The 20,944-nt window shown below is 35.0% G+C and overlaps 1 protein-coding gene across 2 annotated transcripts in view; it reads right to left on the reverse strand.

The window, feature by feature from the left end:
- Positions 1-1,535: 1,535 nt before the first annotated feature.
- Positions 1,536-20,944, reverse strand: part of CTNNA2 (catenin alpha 2) — a 452,478-nt gene continuing 433,069 nt past the window's right edge. Inside the window, exons 18-19 of one of the 2 annotated variants that reach the window (XM_085223727.1) lie at positions 13,848-13,991; positions 1,536-2,700 (exon numbers count right to left, since the gene is read on the reverse strand). In XM_085223727.1, coding sequence (XP_085079853.1) covers positions 2,413-2,700; positions 13,848-13,991 — 432 coding nt within the window. In that variant the 3' untranslated portion in view covers positions 1,536-2,412. The remainder of the gene's footprint in view (positions 2,701-13,847; positions 13,992-20,944) is intronic. The other variant, XM_085223728.1, reaches the window with a different exon arrangement.

The following is a 20,944-nucleotide window of genomic DNA, read 5'->3' on the forward strand; positions in this document are numbered from 1 at the left end:
TATTCATCTTTTAGCCTGTTTATTGCCCTGAAGAAACCAGAGATTTTTACCTTACTCAAGTCTCTCCTTACATTAAACTGATTCTAGGAATTCATGTTGTCGTGTATGTTTCCATGCTGTAACACTTCCTTCAGATGAGTAGATAAAAACTGCTTGAAGTATATATAGGTGTGTATCTTGTGTGTAGTATCAACTAGTAATGTCTTCTTTCTGTTTCTTCATGGATCTTTCCATTCCGTTGACTTTACTGAGTCAACCACTGAACTGATATGTTCTGGGTGCTTTATTTATTTATTTATGTTTTCACATGCATCACTCTTCATTTCTCAGTGGTAAATGTTACCATGTTACCACAATGACATTTTGAGCAGAGATGGGCCCCATCCGGAGACAAATAATTCCTCTTAAAGTAGGGCTTTAATTCAAGAGAACTAAGTTGCCCAGAATCATTATGGATTTTACCTTCACAAAATCTAATTTTCCTTAGCATTTTGCAGACACAGTCAATATTCTGCCTGAGTGACTGGCAGTGGGTTAATCATTGTGGCCAATTGTGTATGTATATATATATATATATATTTCTTGAATGTGCCATCCTTGACTGTGACGTTTTTATTTGTCTGTTATTTGGCTTTTTTTTTTTTTTCCCTGTAAATTCAAGATCCATCTTTTGTCTCTGTAATTTCTTGTGTTAGTATTCCAATTATTTTTAGATAATTTATTGATATCACAAGTTTTTCCAATCCATGTCAGACCACAGTGCACTGTGAGGAAAATTGTTTAAGGACTTACTCATGTCTTTGTATTTTAATCATATGCACAGTCTCTGGTTTTTATTGGGGAGTCTTTTTATTTTACAGAACAACTGAAAAAAGGAAAAATCATAATTTACTGGAAAGCTTCTGAGAGTATATTTCTTTATACAGACTGTGTTGGAGAATAAAATTCTGTACATTGCTGTTCTGAGGAATGATGAACATATGTAACAAAAGCATCAAAACACTATCTCAAAAACACTTTAAGGGATAGATAGCCACTTATGGTATATCCCATTTCTTACACTTTTTCAAATCCCTTATGATGTCATGAAGGTTCTTTTAATTTTTATATATATATATATATATATAATGTAATCTGTTGAGCCAACTAAAAGAGAGTAAAAGCAGATGTTGCATTTCATTCTGTAGTAGACTTTATACAGATCTACAAAGAGTGGAATAATCATGATTTCCAAGGTTCTGAGATGTCAAACTTATTGACTTATTAAATTGAACCATTTTCATGCTGTTTTTGAAGTGATACGTTTAAACAGAATTTCATCACCCACTTGACATATGTTCTTCTTTGTTGAAGATTTAAACTATGGTTTTGACCCATTGCTCATATTTAGTAATAGAAAAAAAAAAATAGTGTAATGTTACTTCTTCTTCCCCCAAAAATAAAAGGAAACACAAGACAAAATCAATTGGCCTACCTCAACTGTGTTGCAGAAGGCATCTGTGCATCTCTGCATTAAAACAGACAAGCCATACAAATTGAGGATTCCAAGGTTAAATGAGTTTATTGAGTTAGTGGTTACAATGGTATGTCAGATACCTGTAATCCAAGCTACACCTACATATTTGCCTCTAAATTCTCACATTGTCAATTTCCATGTCTCTAAACATTCCACCATCAGGTCTTCTATTACTAATATAATAATAATCATCATCATAATAATCATAATATAAAAGGCAATGTCAATCACCATATTGTGCTTCATACTCCACCATAAGGAATTCAATTGGCAAAAGTAAACCTCTGTTCATATTAATGGGTAAAATTGAAACGTGAGCAATCATAACACTACTAGAATATAAAGAACAAAATATTGTTTAAAAGAAGCAATTTTAAGATGAATTTCTTTGTATCTGTTTTAAAAATTCACATACTATAATGAAAATGACTTAAAAGTTATATCATTTAATTATTGGGCCACACATTTAAGCATATTGGCTAGTACATTTTTGCACTGGAACAGAAGCAATACAAGCTTTATGGTCTACCATTACAATTCCATTTTTTTTTTTTTTCACTTAATATACCTGCCAACCTAATGTTTCTTGCATGCATAAAAATTTCTGGGTTTAATCTTGAATTTGTTATGTACCCCAAGCAAATACTCCTGTGAAGCAAATTCTTTGGCCAATTTAATGCAATAGTTTATTTTAAAAAATAAGCTTGGACCAAGTCCACTGAACATTGGAAGAGAACGCCCTTAAATTTTGGCATTGCAGAAAGTAGTTACTTCGATAGAGCCTCAGGTTGCATGCAAATTGACATTGTTTCCCCCCCACCCCATGCCAGACGCATACAAGTCGGCAGGTATGCATACAAAAAGAATATAAAACCCTGCTGGTAAAGCTTAGTGCTTTAGAATGAATCCATAGCTTTAAATTCACTTAAGGCCTGTACAGGGGAAATATGTTTCTTCTGGGACCCTCTTCTCACTCTTGTCTGATATTCTTCTGGTTTTTCTCTCTTTACTAGAGGTTTCTTCTCAGGTGCCTTCATCTTCCAAGATACAACTGGGGAGTTCACTGCAGCAGTACCATAGACCTTCTGATACTTAGTAGAAGCTACATATGATGCCTTCACTGTAAGGACCACAGCGTTCATCAGATTTTTAGCTGCCTGGATGAGTGAAGTGGCACTGTCCAGCTATGAAGAGAAAACAAAATGAAATATAGCAGGGTTACTCAGTGTCTGGATCACTGGATCACTCCCTTGTTGAAGTCTGGATGCTCTGAGATTCCACTAAAAATATAATGAGTCCTTTGAGGATTAATCAACAGGCTTGCAGTAACAAGCACCAGAAGCAATATGCACCATATTAGGGGGAGACTGTGGTACCTCACACGAACATTTTTTAGTAATTCAGAGGGAAAGCTTGTGCTGGCTGATTTTGCTGATTCTTTTTATATGGGTCAAGATTCAGTTCCCTTCTCTCTCTCTCTCTCTCAAAAAAAAAAAAAAAACCAAAAACAAACAAAACAAAGCAAAACAACCACTAAAAAAAAAAACAAAACAAGACTTCTCACTTAAGCCTTTCCAAATTTACTTTTAAATGTCAGAAACAACAAAATAGGTCAGCAGACATTTTCCCAAGTGATCTTTTTTTTTTTTTTTTTTTCCCTAATTATTCCTATGAATCCCAGGATAACATCCACAGTGATATCTGCAGGAGTACTGTGAGGCCAGTGCTGAGCTTGTTCGAGAATCCCACATGAAAAGACAAGAAGAGATCCAAAAACTCCTAGAGAATTAAAAATTTGAAACATTTAACCACATATGTTTTGGTTTTATAACTGTAATATTTACTACTCGTGTTCGCAAGTAGTAGTACTTTGTGATAAGCAAAGTAACTTTGTACACACACCCCCATATTTCTCTTATCCTCAAATCTGCCTCAGGTGTATGGATACTCTGGATGTAGGAGGCCTCAAGAAGTTGTTAAACTTCAAACCACTGGGGCTTTCAATCAACAAACTTCCGTGTACTGAGATCAAGTACCTGCCCCTGGCCAAATATTTCAAAAGAATTAAAGCAGAAAGTGGGGCTTCCAAAGCAATATCTCAGTGTTCCAAAATACATACTAGGTGCTTGCCAAATCCAGCTAGGCATCCTCGAATCATTAGGCGCTAAAATATATGGACTTAAGCAGCATAGCAAAGAAGTTTACTATTCAGGATGTTCAATTATCTCTGTCTCAAAATGCAAAAAAAATGGTATTTACTTTTTGTGATGAAGCTTTTCATTTCTATCATGGAAGCTGGCTTAAAGTTTTAGAAGTTTCCCTTAGTTTTTAGCAACTATTAAGGATCCAGTGCTATTCTAGTTCTTTAATTCCACCCCACAGAAAGTTCTTAGGTGTTTTTAACTGGAATGAAAAACCTGTCCTCCCTCCAAACTTTTCCCACTCTTTTGGGACCATACAATTACTTAACGTGAATTTTAAACAAGGTAATTGGGTCAAATACTCATAAGGCAATTAAAAAAAACACCAACATAATTCATCTCAAACACACTGGATCATTAACAGAAGAAGAGAGTTCAGAATATAAATGCAGGAGAAACTTCTTTCTGAAAAGTATCAGTGACTGATGTGAAACAAGAATAGACATTATAGGAAGCCTGCACCGGGAAGCACATTCATCTATAGACTTACCTATTATTTTGAATTCCTCAGCTGTGGCCTATATTCAATATAATTCATTAAATACATAAACAGTTGTATACAGAGAGGCGCAAAACAGAAAAGCATTTTGATGATTCTCACGTAGTTGGTGCCATTTCCTGAAATACACAGTTAATTACCTGTGCCCAGTAAGTATTTTTCTTCAGAACTAATTTGCATTTTCTGTTAGTAAAAGAAACTAAGTTAAAAGATGGAAAATTATATTATATGGCAGAAACATGACTGTTCAATAGGCAGTAATTAAATATAATTTAGTATAGTGTTATTCTATAACCACACTATTGCATGATTTATAAGGCAATCTATGTTTGTTGGCAAATAACAGATCATACTCTATTAAATTAGGATATTCTAATTTACTGCTGAGATCTACAGTTAAACATTATTCATTGTTAAATGATTCTTTTTGAAATACCAGTGGATTGATTCTGAATGTAAAGTGATGCCACCAAATAGTATTTACTTTGTAATCAGTGTGGGTAAACTGACTGGATCAAGTCTGTAATGTACATTCCCATCAATTCCATTTGTTGAAGATTTCTAATAGTCTCACATTTTCCACGATTTCTTTGCAAAAAAAAAAAAAAAAAGTTCTGGTAGCAGTTTTAAATGTTCCTTAGCATATGCTAACGAACAGAACGATGGAAAAAAGCAAGCTGAAATGAGGAAGCACATAAATAAGATGCTGAAATCCATACATAGAATGCGATCTACATCTTTAAATACATTAATAATTTTATGGAGTTTATTGCTAAGGTTGTGCAGGAGCATATATAATTCTGCAAGATCAGTTGAGGACTGTAATGATGTCTTTTACATATTCTTATGCTGTTTTAATTACCTTTAGTTCCAATCTTCTGTTATAACACATAAGAGCACCCTATTTTCACCATTATTAATCTAATTTTAACGAGGTACTTATATCTTGTCTTAATGTTTATTTGTATAGTATTGCTTTCAAGTTTTGGAAACAGAAAAGAGACATAAAAATCCCACAAGTGTATTCTGATACGATTGTTCTCCAAGATCTTCTGGTAACCATCCCACATATTCAGTTTAGCTACCTAAGCACTTCTAGTGATTTTTGTATTGCCTACAGCTCCATGTTTGTATTCTGGCTCAGTAAAGAAGAATTTAACTGAATGAACATCATTACTCTAATTAACATTCAGATCTTAATACACTGCTGTGTTACATCAGTTTAAGCTGTGCATAAGCTGCATAGTGCAGAAGACAAACTTCACCACCTAGCAATGGTTAGGGATGAATATAATGAAAGCTAGTTCTTGATTGGGGTCACAGAGTGATAGTGTTCTGCTACATAGATCTGCCTGCAAATCCACTTAGGGAAAAAAAGAAAAAAGGAGAAAATTTATCCTCACATTTAGAATTGAGAACATACTGCAAAAACCAAGAGAAAAGAGACTTCCAGAGAGTAAGAAAGTAGTATAGCTAGTTTTAAGTGAACCAGTTGAAGAATGTTATTGGTAGTTTTTATAAACTTTGGGAAGCAGGGAAAGAATTGTACATTCTTGTTAGTCTGGAAATATTTCATCTGGGGAAACAAAATGACCTCTGAAATTATAGGCCAGCTCAGCCGAGAGCATTCTCAATTAAAATAATGCAAATTCTACAACACATTCAATGACAGGTGGATGGTTGGACTGGATGATCTTAGAGGTCTTTTCCAACCTTGGTGATTCTATGATTCTATAAATAAAGGGGGGGGGGGATGAAAAGCAATTAACTATAACCAAATGGTTTTGTCCATAAAAATATTTTCAAAGTAACCTATATCATATTTTGATGTGATTAAACTTAGGCTTGCTTGAAAAAATGCTCTTGGTAAAACTGTAGCCCTTTGAATAGATAACAATTGGTACAACATGACAGTTTGATTAAAAACACAGTTGATTCAAAATTACGTACAGAATGATTGCTAAATTTTCTAATAACTACATTTTCAGAAGTATGTACAGGCATTGATGTCATTGTTACACTGTGACTTTTCAGTGGGCTCTTGGAGAAACCAGTTTTTGGCTTTACATTATTTCTGGGAAAAAAAAAAAAAAGAAAAAACAAACCAAAAACCAAAAATGCTGAAAAAAACATCCTGGAAAAAATGTCATTTATAAACGATAAGACTTGCAGTTAACAGCTGGAAATGTGATAAATCATAAAAGAGGACAATTACCTGATAAGCTGGTAAAAACCAGGAATGTAGTTTTCAGTTTGGCTAATTTGCTAACAGGTAATACCTATTTATAGGATAAGAAACACTTTTCTAGACAGAAGCAAGCCAATATCTCATCTTATCACTGTAGATGCTTAGGTAAATAGCCTTTTCCAACCAATGCTGTGGAAAAGGACTAATATGAACTTTGAGTGTATAAAAACAAGGAAACTGATGAAATAGGCTACATAATCATATTCAGTATATCACATGCCCCAGATGTTGAATACCTCAATGCAAGAAGAACACTGAGGAACTGGAGAGAACATAACAAACCTTAATAAAAAATATGTTTCATAGTAAAGATTCAGGCAGTTCTGTTTTCCACTAATAAGGAAATGACTGAAAATGAATTGACATGCCAGCAATTGATGGTAACAGATAAGTGACAATATTTCAGGTTTAACAGATTCATATCATATCATAGAATCATAGAATGGCCTGGGTTGAAAAGGACCACAATGATTATCCAGTTCCAACCCTCTGCTATGTGCAGGGTCAGCAACCACCAGACCAGGCTGCCAGAGCCACATCCAGCCTGGCCTTGAATGCCTTTCAGGGATGGAGCATCCACAACCTCCTTGGGCAACCTTTTCCAGTGCTTCACCATCCTCTGTGTGAAAAACTTCCTCCTAATATCTAATCTAAATCTCTCCTGTCTCAGTTTAAAACCATTCCCCCTTGTCCTATCACTATCCACCCTTGTAAACAGCCGTTCTCCCTCCTGTTTATATGCTCCCTTCAGATTAGACAAAGACAACAGAACGTAATGGCTGGAAGGTAAAGCATACAATTTTAGATATTAATTAGCTGAAAAATTTTAATAGTGATAGTAATTAATCACAAAATCACGAAGGATAATGATTCTATCTGTAGAAATTGTGAAATCAATATTGGAAGCTTTTGCTTAATATGTCTACTTAAGTTTATCATAACTCTTGGAGATGTTTAAATTACATGATTTCAGGGAGCCCATCTGTCATTTAGGCAGCTTAATGATAACAATGGCCCACACTGACCTTGAAACATATGAGTGCAAAAAATAGTATTCATAATTATTGATGAATAAAGTTTAGTCTGTTTACTTGGTATAAATTGAGCAACTTCTATTTAATATGTTGCACCAGAGGAAGTTATCTTGGACATTAGGAAGACTTTCTTCAAGGAGAGGGTGATTAAGTGTTGGAATGGGCTGCCTAGGTCTCCCTATCCCTTGAGATATTTAAGATGTGTGGATGTGGCACTGAGGGACACGGTTTAGTCATGGAACTTAGGAGGTCTGGTTGTTGGTTGTACTTGGTGATCTTCACAGTATTCTCTTACCTAGATCCACGATTCTGCATTGGAAAAGAATGTGGGACTCTTTGAATATTCTTGGCTAGAACTTGATATAAGCCATTAGCAGATAATTTATGCATTGTCAAGCCATTAAGGCTATCCAACTCCTGAATTCTGGATGCGTTCCCCACTTCTCCTCCTTTTTGAAGTATGTTTGTTACAACAAACCAAAAGTCAATTAACACCCTCTTTTGCAAAAAAGTTTACATGAAGCAATTATGAATCGGGAGCGTGAATCAGAAGTAATATTTTCCCAGGTTAACCTCTTACACAAAATAAGATTTTCCTCTCAACTGTGCCTAATAGTAAAAATAGCACTATATATTTAAGATAAACATATATATTAAAAAAAGGTTATATTCATAATACTTGTGTCTTATGCTTCTGTAGCACTTTGCATGCATAAACATGATACTATTACTGACAGCCAATGCAAGAATGGCCTATTCACTATTCAGATGCACTCATCCCTATGGTGGGAGGCATCTGCTATTTTTCAGCATTACTACGCAACGCCTGAAGCTGTATTTCCATCAGTGACTTAAGAATATGCATCCGGATTTTCCTAGATGCTCAGCTATTGTGAGTCCATTTGAATTTCTCTAACAAGCAAAAAGTCATTATTTGGAAAGCAAAGTTGTTGCAGTGGGGATAAAAAGGGATTTGTGGATATACAGAAAAATAGAATTATGCTCCCATTTTCCTAGCTATTCATTTTTGTTTTTTACTGTGATTAACTTACTCCTCTAGACATGATGAATATTTGTGTTGTTCAGGACTCTAGTATCTTCAAACACAGACAATCTTCAGCCAATCTAAACCAACCCCCCCTCCCCTCTCCTGGGCTTGAATTTGACTACCCTCATGGTAAAATGTTTTTTACTATATCTATCTGGAATCAATTCATTCAAACTTCTGTCCATTGCCTCTTGTCCTGTCACCCATGTACCCATCAGAAGGCTGGCTCTTCTGTATCTTTCTACTACAGTATTGTGTTAGACAACAATATCTTGCCTTTGTCTTCTCCTCTGTATTCATGTAAACATATCTACAGAAGTAGTGTAGATGATGCTGATGATCAGTTTCACTGCTATAAGAAGATGTCTTTTATCCAAAGGAAAAAAAATGATTAACTATAAAACTGAGAAAAAAATTAACGTTGGTATGTTTAATAGACCATCAAGTTGTTTAAGTACAATACCAATTTCTTCAGGAAATATTCTGGTTATCTTAGGAAATTCTAATTTACTTTGCCTATGTTTTCTTTTGAGAGTCAGTGTTTTATATAGCATTTTGCTTGAACAGCAATACAGAAGTAGTTATAACCTCAGTGATCCATACCCCAAACAGTTTCTGTGCTTTTAACCCGAGGACAATCATTCCCACACAAATTAATTCAACCCCGTCTCCAAAAATCTTACCTCCAAATCAAAATTTATGGAGAGAAGACAAAGGGATAATTTCATCAGTGATTTGAAAAAATGGTGAAATAAAATAGCATTCTCACACAGCTTCTTCTCTTACATGGTTCTTGCTTAACCTAAATATCATGCATTAGTTGTCTGTACTTACTTGATGTCAGAAACTGTGACTGAATCTTCTAATATTTATCAGGATCCAAGAACTGTTTATGGCAGTAGAATACTAAGTAGCAGTTTTTCAGATGTCTACAACTGATCAATTTTTCTAATAATGTAGGCATGAAAAGTAGGTCTGCTTATAAAAAAATCAGACAATGTGTTTAGAGACCTATGCAAGGTCCATTTCCATAAATGAATTCTTATCCTGTGCTCATCCTATGTAGCTTCAGGTGTTGGACCAAAGCATTTCAGTTTCCATCTGTGGTGGAGAAGACCAAGAGCCAGGGAGTACCTGAGATCTTTAATGAGCTCATTTTCTGTAAGTACCTCTCATCTTTGATTATACCTAAACATATTAAAATGCACTAGAATCCTAAAGACAATATAGTGAACCTAGGCCTGGGTGCTCAGCATTTCTGAAAAACTGTATTTGAATTTTGACTCAAGTGTTCAAGAATTTAAACATAATGCATAGTTTTGAGATTATTTTCCTTTTCATCCCCAGAATTGTCAAATGTTGGAAATGATTAAGCTGCAGCCTAAGAAACTAATGAGCTTGGAACATCCTCAGAAGCTCTTTTATTTAGGTAAATATTCTTACAGAACAATTTAAATATGTCTGTCCAGCAAAAAATAGGTAGCTTCCTTTCTGCCACAGCTATGTTCATAAAAAGTTGACATCAGTTACCTATGAATACACACTCCTCAAAGACTCCAACACTAAATCCTCTGACTCTACATTTCTCTGCATTCTGTTCATCTGCCAACATCTTGTTACTAATCTGAGTAGAAAAGCCTATTGTTCTCCATCAATGGTAAAGGAAGTCTAGAGTGAGCAACTCAGATAGAGATGTTTACACTTGGATAGATTAATCTCTCTCCACTTAACAATGGACATAATAGTCAAAAACTCTTCATAATTCAGGTAAAATGTTTCTGAATAATAAAATACTCAATTTTCCTCACACTACTCACTACTGGCCCATTCTTAATTTTTTACTCTTTTTTTTTTTTTTTTTTTGACTTGAGTAGGATAGCCTCCATTTGTTACTGCAAGGTCTCTTTCCCACTTTATCATTTGCAAAATGTGCTGCTTTACAGTGATCTCTTTCTCCTCATCTTGAAAACTTCCTGAGTCTTGGAGGAGCATATGGTGTTTGAAACTCATCATGATTGTACAGATCAAGGGTACATTAGTGTGCTTGCTTGGATGTGCTCAGATGGGATGGATAAAAATTCAAAGGATTTTGATAAAACAGAATCATGTTTAATTACTTGAGTTTGAACTGTCCCAGGAATAAATGTCTGGGGTGTTAGGGTAGCCCTACTCTCCTCTGAGACTGTATACTCAGTCCAAATGCTTTGTTGACAATTCAGATGTGCTGAGGTCAGTGTTTAAGAGGACTGCAATTGAAATCAACACAGAGTCCCCTACAATGCTTGCGCACTATCATCTTCACCTCTTTTGCTTAAACAAGATTAAATCAAAAGTAATCCCTGTTGAGTCAATGGTATTACACCTGCCTAAAACTGCAATAAGAGAGGGCAGGGTGATGAGCATCTATATGCCAGCTGACACCGTTTGCAAACAGATGGTGCATTTCACAGCTCTCCCTCACTTCTTATACAGAAAAAGAAGAAGGTAAGAACCAACCCACAAAGGTTTAATTCAGCTTGTGAGAGAAATCAGCCTGGAAAATACGGAAAATTTGGGAATTATAATTAACCATCTTAATCATACTGAGAAAACATTTGATCTTCATATATGACCTAAAGTTAAAGTATTATTCAATCTCTACCACTATGACTGAGAAACAAGGCTGTAATTTCAAGGCTGACCTGCTTAATACAAAGGTATAAATTTACTAATTTCTGGTTTGGGTTGGAGTCACTAACACAGCTTGTGGATGGCAATCTAAACCAACACAGTTTTAAAGAATGCTTTATAAGCAAATAATGTAAAGTATATTGAGGTTTTCAGAATGTATAAGATTTAACAAATTTAGATTGAAATAATTTGCTCAGATATTTGCTTTCAAAAGTTTTCAATAAGCAAAATTATCTGAAAACTGTCTTATTATATTTCACTTTAATTTATGTATATGTAAATAATATAAGACTAAAAGAAACATTGTGTCAGAATAAGCTAATGTTGTAAAATACAAGAAGCTATGCACTTTAGACATTTTAATTTTTATACTTAAAAAAAAAAATTTCAGAGGACAATTAGCACAGTAAATGTAAAATTAAGCTATTTATTCTCCCAGTGAGGTTACTCAGGCAAATCCACAGCCTGGGGTTGCATGACTAAAATTTAGTATTAGATTTGGTATAGGAAGATTCCAGATTAATTATCAAAATAGTTTACGGTATTTTGCATATCACTGCCTATGCAAACACCCCTTTATAGATAAATATGCCAACTTCTGATTTACTCATCTTACAAGATAAATGCCGAGAGCAATTTTCTTTGGATTTAAAGTAATCCACTGACATCTCTGTTTCATAATATCCCCCACAGTATCTCTAATTCACCTTAATTACTGAATGATACCAATTCTGATCTCCCATTCCCAATCCTTATATCTCTTTTAAAAAGAATTTCTTTCTCTATGCTACCAATATGCTTTCATATAATTGCAGTGAGATTAGGAGCACTGTTCAGTTGGTCTTCACGCTTTGCCAATTCTGTGCAAAACTCAAAGTCTCCTACATTAAACAAGAATAATTATATGTAGGAAAAAAAAAAAAAACAATTTTGTAAACTCATCAGCAGAAGACGTGCTTCGGATATTGATTAAATTTTCCCTCAAAGCATTTGCCTCTCAGTAGTGTAAACCTCAAACCTTCTTTAACAGTTGAAATTCCTACAAAGATTTCCCAATGAAACATTACAAATTGACTAACCTGCTTTTTCTTTTCTACTCAAAAGATCAAAGTTTGCCAGGGAAGCTAAATTTTCTAGACACGTTTTTGGCTATGCATAGGAAGATCTGGAGACTTCATTGCTTTTACTAAAAGGAATAAGCAGTAATAATAAAACTCATTGCAAATGTTATTCAAAGCTAGAGGAGCCAATTATTTATTTGTGGCTCTTATTTTTCTCTCTAGCAGAAACAGTTATTAGTGAAATTCTGGCAGCTTGCTTAACAAGATATTCATCCTTCTAGAATTTCACTAGGATCTCCTGTGCATTCATGCAAAAAGCATCACTGAGTCATCAGAGTGAATACCTATCCATCACTAGTGACCAATTCCCAATATATGTCAGTGACCAGAAGATGGAAGGCTCTGCATCCTATTCCCAATTCCTCAAAGCCACCTAGTCACCTGAAAATAGAAGTATTTCATCAATCAGACTAAAGACCACCTCTGCTGCAAAGGCTGTGATTGCACTCTCTGATTTATAGACAATGCATTACTGCCTTTTAGTGCCTTTCACTGTGATATGACATGGCCCCACATGGAGATGATAAAGAGCATTAAATGAACATGAACAGTAGGATTTGTGTATCCCCAGGGGCCAAAATCTTCATATGACCCTTCTTCTGCCCTTTAGTATGAGTGGTCTGACATCTTGACAGCTTGAGTAGATACCCAAGAGGCAGAACAAGAAAGGAAGATCTTCATAGTCCATCTCATCCTTTTTTAAATGCTGAGGAATATTAAAACAGTGAAGCAGTAATACTTGGGGCAAAGAAAAACAGGTAAAAACGCAAGACTTTAAAATAAAATAGTCATGTATAGGCAGTGACACAAGAAAAACACCAAGAAATCCAGACAGCGACAACCCTGTCAATCTCAAGTTCACATCACATAAAAAAATCAAAAGCTTGGATTTATAATTTCAAACATTAAGAATTGATCTCCTGGGGTTTGATTTTCTGCTTACAGTTTACTTATGAATTTTATCTATAAGACAACTCCTGTAATTGGCCCATTGTCAATAAAATTAAAATCAGTAATAGAAAATACAGAAAATAAAAATCCTGTCCTGTAGAAATCATCATTATCCATAGTAAGTGATGATAAACATATAAACACCACCATTTATCTTTAATCACAAAGTGATTGCTTAACACTACTGCAATTAAATTAATGGAAAATTTGCAACTGAATTTAAGGTGATAAGAGAATACCTTTTTACAATGTAAAATAAACAAGTCAGAAGGATTAAACACCTGTAAATTGATCACCTCTGCAAACAAACATCATCCTCGTTTTATACATGACATCAGGAATTCAGAATGGGCAGGAAATGATTTTTCACTGGTGACTAAAACAATACATGCAGTTCATTCTGTGACCCAGTAGTTAATAAAAAAATAAAAAACAAGTGGGGGAAAAAAAAAAACAAACAAACAAAAAACAACCAAACACTCAAACACATTTTCTTTTCCCTCCACCCACAGTCCTATAGAGAGAGTTAAAGATAGAGATGAGAGAGGAGGTTACTCACCGTTGAGGTGTCACCGCTTCCGGCCTCAAGCGTAGCTCCCTCAGCACAGGTAGGTGGGTGGGTAGAAAGTTGACTAGCCCTACTCCCATCTATGCCATCGCACTCTACCTCATAAAAGGTAGTGAAAGTGCTCTGAACTCCAGTCTGATTTCCGAGAGATACAGAAAAGAGAGAGTGAGAGAGAGAGCAAGAGAAATACTGCGCCGTAGCGTAGAGGTGAGGAGAGAGGAAAACGTGTGCTGAAGGAGCTATGCCTGGTCAAGGAAACAGGGACTCTTCCACGCTGAGTAACCCCGCTGTCTGGTGGTTCCTCTCACTTGCTCCCATAGCACAGATTAGGCATGCAATCCCAAGTGGGATTGCTGATTGGGAAAGAAGAAACATTTTGTCACTTTTGGATGAAAATCAGAAAGGATAGAAAGTTTTATAAGATTTTTATTGACCTTCTTTAGAGTACCATTATTTTAGGAATGGTTTGGAAAAGCACGTCAAAACAGGAACACTGAGGTAGTGACTCCAACTGCAATTACGCTCATGTCCACCATGATCAATAAACTTCAACAGTGCAGCTCTCTGGAATCATCACTGAACAGAGTCAGCCAGAGGGAAGGCCACCTTCAGCAGTATTTAAAGAAGGATGGGAAAGAATTATTTTCTTCTCACACTGAAATTGAGAATAGACAAACTGTGCTGAGAGAACAAGTGAGGGAAGTATAAAAAGTCTGGGCATATATTTATTTACAGAGCACACTTTAAGTTCCAGAAAATATCAACAAAATTGCAAGGAGGTGATGCTTTTAAAGACTGCACATTTTTAGACAATGAAACCATTACATGCTGCAGCACATTTTTTCAAACAACCCCAGAACTGAAACTGAAAGGCTTAAAAGGGGATATTCATTCTAATTTATTGCAAATGGAATTTTTACCATTCAAATTCTGGAAAAGCAAGTTTGAGAGTAAACATAATTGCTTGTATATAACCCAGCTGTGTATTGAAATGGAAGAAAAAAAATAGTATATGCTGTTAAAATAACTCCATTAAATAAACCTGCTCCAAGAATGGGTGACTATTCAGTATCAGTAAAGAGTACTAGCATAAGAACCTGCTTATTGGAAGATGAAAAAATGAATGCTTCTGAAATCTATCTTAAGAACATGTATTAAAAGTCCACAGTTAACACTGACATTTTCCCCTAGGTATTTTGTTGTTACAATGATCATGTAAACTGTAACCTAATCCTGATTATTGTCTTAGTCATGATTAATGTGTACACACTGCTCTGTTTTGTGTGCTCTCTGTTTTTCTCTATTTTCCTGCTAAAAAAAACCGAGTGCCTGACTACTGTCTCGTACCAGTCACTTCACCCAATAACAGAGGTCAGGTACTTTTCTTCTCAATCTTCAAAGCTTTTATCACAGCCTAGACCTGTAGTACCTACAGCAGCTAGTTTAAAGCAGTGGATTTTAAAACTCAACACATTAGCTAGTCCAGCCAACTAAATGAAGATTTACTTTGATTGTTAGAGATGATATATAACCTCAGGAACACAATGCAAAGCTAGGCTGCAGCTGATTAATGCAAAGTGATGATAGTGCTGTGAATTTCAGTTCAGAATTGAGTTAAACATATGTCTAACCAATTTCTTGTTGCATAATCTTAATTTCAAGCCATTTGCGTATATGAAGATAGGGGAGATGAAAAACACATCCTTTTATAAAGGAGTAGATTACGATATGCCATTCTAAACATCATGACCTATTGTCAAAAGGCTTTTCACTATAGGGCCTGATTTCCAATTTCTAGTATGTAATTCTACTAGTCCACCAGAAAGAAAAGAAATTTTGAACTTTTAAAGGCTTTTATGGTAAAATAAACCATGTTGATTCACAAGTTAGGTATCCTATGACCTGATCATTGCACCACAGTTGTTTTTGCCAAATAAAGTAGGAATAAATTTGGAACTCTTGTGACCAGCAGACCTTCAGAAGCCTCTAATCAAGTGTGGTAATTCTGATTAAAAGAAGGATCTTCAGAGACTATATTCTTAAAAATTACATTTATAGCAGCAGTTTTAAGAGCTCCTAAAAAGATATATATATATATTTTAAATTGGAATAGAAACATATGAATGTAGCACAATTAGCTTCTGGGAAAATGAGGTTGGACAAGGATATTCTCAAGGAACAAAACAAGAAATGTGGTCGATTTCATCACGATAATGTGGTATAAACAGTTCAATAGATTAGGTAGCAGATCATACCCAGATGGTATTTTGGCCTAGCACTGCTCCAATCTGAAACCTTGTTTTGATCTGTTTAGTATGATATCTATAGTTGATAAGATGATAATTAAAGAGGAAAAAAGACAGATAACTTGCCTAAACAGTGAGCAAAAGCAGAGTATTAATATACTTAAGTGAAAATATTTTTAAAATGTACTTAAAATGAGGGAAATCTTCCAAGTGTTCAAAGGAATATCATTAAGATTAATTAAATGAATACATGTAAGAGCAAAGAGACAGCAAATGAAGACTTTAAAATCTTTCTTAAGTGAAGCTCAACTGCATAAGAAAGCTAAGCAAACTCACACTAGGTGATTGATTTGATAACTTGCAACCAGGCACTAGCAAACACAGGGAAAAAATGGTTCCGTATTCATTTTGACATCAAAGATCTGTTGGAACAAACACCAAAACATTTTCTTTCTTGCTTAAGAAGATGAACAGATCGTTAGGAATAAGCAGGAACTATTAAGGTACCAGTAGATACCATCTATGAAGTTTGAAAACAGTAAGGTAGTTGAAGACAGGGAGGAGTATCTACTGTATTGAAACATTCTACGTTTTATTGGTATACCTACAGAAAGTAAAAATGGATGTATCTTAAGAAATTGAAACAACTTGAAAAGAACATTCCAAAATACCAACCTGACACACACCATAAAAGATTGAGATCCTAACACAGACACACACCTGACCCAAAGATGTCTTGTTGCTGTAGTAGATCAACTTGATGGATAGATTGCAAAATCTTTTTTGCTCATTTACTGCCACAGTCAAAGAATAGTAAAAGACATTTTGTAGAATCCTAGAATCTTTTGAATTGGAAGGAAGGAACAGGTCATTGAGTCCAACTCCCCTGCAATGAACAGAAAGACTTACAGATCCATCAGTTTGCTCAGAGTCCCATTCAATCCACTCTCACGTGTCTCCAGGGTTGAGGCATCCACCACCTCCCTGGGCAACCTCTGTCAGTGCCTCTCCACCCTTACTGTCAAAAAAATCCTCCTTAAAACCAGTCTAATCTAACATCACATCTGACTCCAATCGTAGAATCATAGAATGGCCCGGATTGAAAGGGACCTCAGGGATGATCAAGCTTGAACCCCCATGCCATAGGCAGGGCCACCAATCTCCACATTTAATACTTGACCAGGCTGCCCAGGACAACATCCAGCCTGGCTTTGAACACTTCCAGGGACCTCCAGGTAGATGTTTAAGTTTTCTAATTTTTCGACACTGAGAATGCAGGTATGAGAAAGTATGAAAATATTTCTGTATAATTTTGGATCAGAAATTAGTATTTTAACTCTATAGAATTCAAATTGGTTTTTGATGAGATTCAGGACAAACTACTTGTATACTTTGCTTCAGTTTCTGATGATACATTTAGTTATCTAGCAGCATAGTTTATACACTATTTTGACAAAGTAATCAGAATCAGAAAAATAACTTGAGAATATCAAACCGTAAGAAGTTAGGGCTGACTTTCCTGATAATGGTTGGTTTTTCACTTTGACTTCATGCCAATGTCTTAAATACATCGTATAAAATAAAACCTATTTGTTGATGAAGCTGCTTATCTGCTTCATAAGATTAAAGATGTGATGTGAGAACAGGTAATTTTTTCATTAGTAATAGCAATAATAATAATAACAGTATGTTATTATTACAGCACTTCAGAAGTAAAGATACAAGGCAATAGTTAACATTCCTAGCTTGGTTTGATCTTTTCCTAGAAATGCATTCAACGTAAATATGTTTATACTTTATATTTTATTAATTTCTTTCCATGGGTGTCCAACCTTCTGGCTGGACTGCAATGAGTGAAGAGGAATTGTCTTAGGCCTCAAAAGAAATATATAATATAATGTATTATGTATTAATGTATATAAGTAATAAAACTTTATTTTTTTACATATTTTTTATTTAAAAAAAAAAATATATATATATATAAAGGAGGGCAACCAAAACACAAAAACAATGGGTTTGAAACATATGTAAGTTTGTTTGTATAGTATTTGAAACTAATTTTTCTAAGCCTGGGATAACCTGTTGTTTTTTTTCCTTAGGGGTATTTTTGTCTGAGAATCTTTCTATGTGTGCGTTGCTCATCTGCAACTCAGGCTGTCAAGAATTATAATTAAAGTGAAAGAAATTCATGAGTTTGAACTGAAGTTGCTCTTTCATTATCTTCAAATGCATCATCAGATTGTACTTCAGAAATGAGATGGTCTCACCACTATCCAAATGAGGAAGTGAAATAATTGTGAGATTTAAAAGATGTACTTCTGTATAAGAAACAGTTCAAATTCTCCTATTGTGTGTTAAAGCCATGATATACGAATTCAATTCTCCATATTCCCACGCTGGAGAAACAAATGTGATTTTTATTTAAGGTTACACAACTGTGCTGTGCGCTAAGAAGGCCAACTGAGAATGCCATGGGGGAAAGGCATTCTTATTTAATACAAAATAGTGAAACTTGATCTCATGTCACCTCCTTTAAAGGAAGGAAGATGGGAAAATAAGTGGATATGAAATAGCACAGAAATCTTCTCTTACATCAATTTTTACAGGCATAGTCCATGGAATGTAAGAGTGGTCTCTAGGCCTTGCTAATTATTGAAGGGCTGATGCAGTTTGTATCTCAGAAAGATAGCTTCTTCATATTCCCAGTTTATACCTCCATCATTTAATGTGACATAGAATAGGGAAACTAGCAGGACTGAAACCACAGATGCTACAATAGCAGAAAGGCTTTGGATTTCTGAGTGGCTACTACTTTAAAAATAAATATAGTAAGTACTGAATTATATATTGAGGTTCAAATCTAAAATCCCTTTCTATGATAATATGTTTTTCAAGTCTAAATATTTAATTTTCAATACTTTGATTTGCTCTCATCAAATTAAGTGGTTTAACATTCCGATATTAGAAATACTTTTATCTGCAAAAAAAAATCATCTAATGTGGAATTTCAGTAAATGGCTCATTTTTACATACTTGTCTTAAGCTTCATTCATCTACTTTTCCCTACATTATACTTTTCCTCTGCATACACTCTGCCCACCACCAAGCCAACTTTACTCAGATGCTTTGAAGAAACAGCAATAATACTACTAATAAAAAAAGAAAAATAGTTTTACCAAAGTCTTCTGTGCCACTTTGCATGTGGATGTTATCTATGATTCCCTAGATGCCCAAAGCTCAGGCTTTCTACAAGTCCATAATCCAGCAACAATTATCAAGGTGAAACCACATGAACTCAAAGATCTAAGTAAGATCCTACGGGATCTTTCACTTAGCTGAATCACAGCACCACTCAAATTTCACTTAAGGGAGACCTCTGGAGATCTCTTGCACAACTTCCCACTTGAAATTAATTGATTGCCAACATTAGATCTGCTCAGCTGCTGCAGAGTCTGCCTGAGGCTTGGAAACCTCCAAAGATAGCATTTAAACAAATTCTCTGAGTTGGTGGTCTGAGCAGTCTTTATTGAGAATTGAAAGGTAATCTTTGTTATTGTTATATATTTGGAAGAGGTATTGTCAGCTGGATTTAAAGCAACTATATAAATCTATTTATGTCTTTTTTTATTCTCTTCATCTTTGAGCTGCAGAGGATAATTAGGAAATCTTCATTGTTTGAACTATTAGAAAGCCTTAAAGTAGTGTATCTATAAAATACATCATATATAATGAATATATAACCATGAGGAATTTTATCAACACTCATTTTGATTAATCAGCATAACACAGTGATGCCTTTGTCCTTTAAGGGTAGTAACTTGACTCGGTGTCAGGATGATACATTTTTTATGTTACCACATCAGCAGTAGTATCTTTCTTGCACAGTGCACTGGCGGGCACAGCCTTAAACAGCACGAGTTGGAGACTCCAGTATTAGTCACAAGTAGTAAAGCTCCAAAGAATTTGTCTCAAATAAAGGATAATTAAAGCCTGTAATGTGCTTCATACAGCAATACATTTTGAAACAGGGTACACTTAATACAGTTTTATTTCACCTTCTCATATATCAGTAAATCTGCAAAAATTCAAAAAAAAAAAATCATGTGTAGAGGTTAATTATACGTATTTATCCCAGAAAGTACAGCTGAATTGTCTCCCTGTATTTTGCTCTTACGTTTCTTTCACAGAAGATAACATGAGCTACAGTGTAACACACAGTGTAAATCAAGATCCCTCATTTCCCCCATTTCTCCATTCTATTCCCCACCCCCCATTTTCCCTATCCTCAGCCTTTCTGTCCTGGAAGCTATCCTTCCACAGTGGTAACTTATAAGATTACATACGAACATTTTTTCTCTCCTTGCATGTTCTACTTGGAGAAATAGGAGCATGAAGATTACTGCAGAGTCCAGACAGCTTTAGTTTCCTGACTTTACATCAGTCCTTCCCCACCACTGAAATTCCTTCATTTCATATTCCTATATTTCTTTTAGTCTTGTTGTTACTTCGACCCTTTTGTATCACCTATTTCATGGTTCCTGGGCTTATTTCCTTATTCTCTTTGAAGTCATTTCCTTTACCCATTGTTTCCATTCCAGGTCTGAAAACAGAACTACTTTCCACCATGATTTGTTCCTCCTGAACAAATCATTTCCTGTTGGTTTAATCTCATATAAGTTTGTTTTCATCCCACGAGTGCATTTATGTGATTATGTGTATACACACAAGAAGTTTCTTATGTTCCATGTTAAATAAGCTCCAAGCAAAATACTGAGAATAAAATTAATCAGTTCTGGCAGTTAATGGAAAACTACTGCTGCAGGTAAATAATACTGTTCTTAT

The sequence above is a fragment of the Meleagris gallopavo genome, chromosome 4, assembly GCF_905368555.1.
Source record: "Meleagris gallopavo chromosome 4, MGAL_WU_HG_1.1, whole genome shotgun sequence".
NCBI classification, from domain to species: Eukaryota; Metazoa; Chordata; class Aves; order Galliformes; family Phasianidae; genus Meleagris; species Meleagris gallopavo.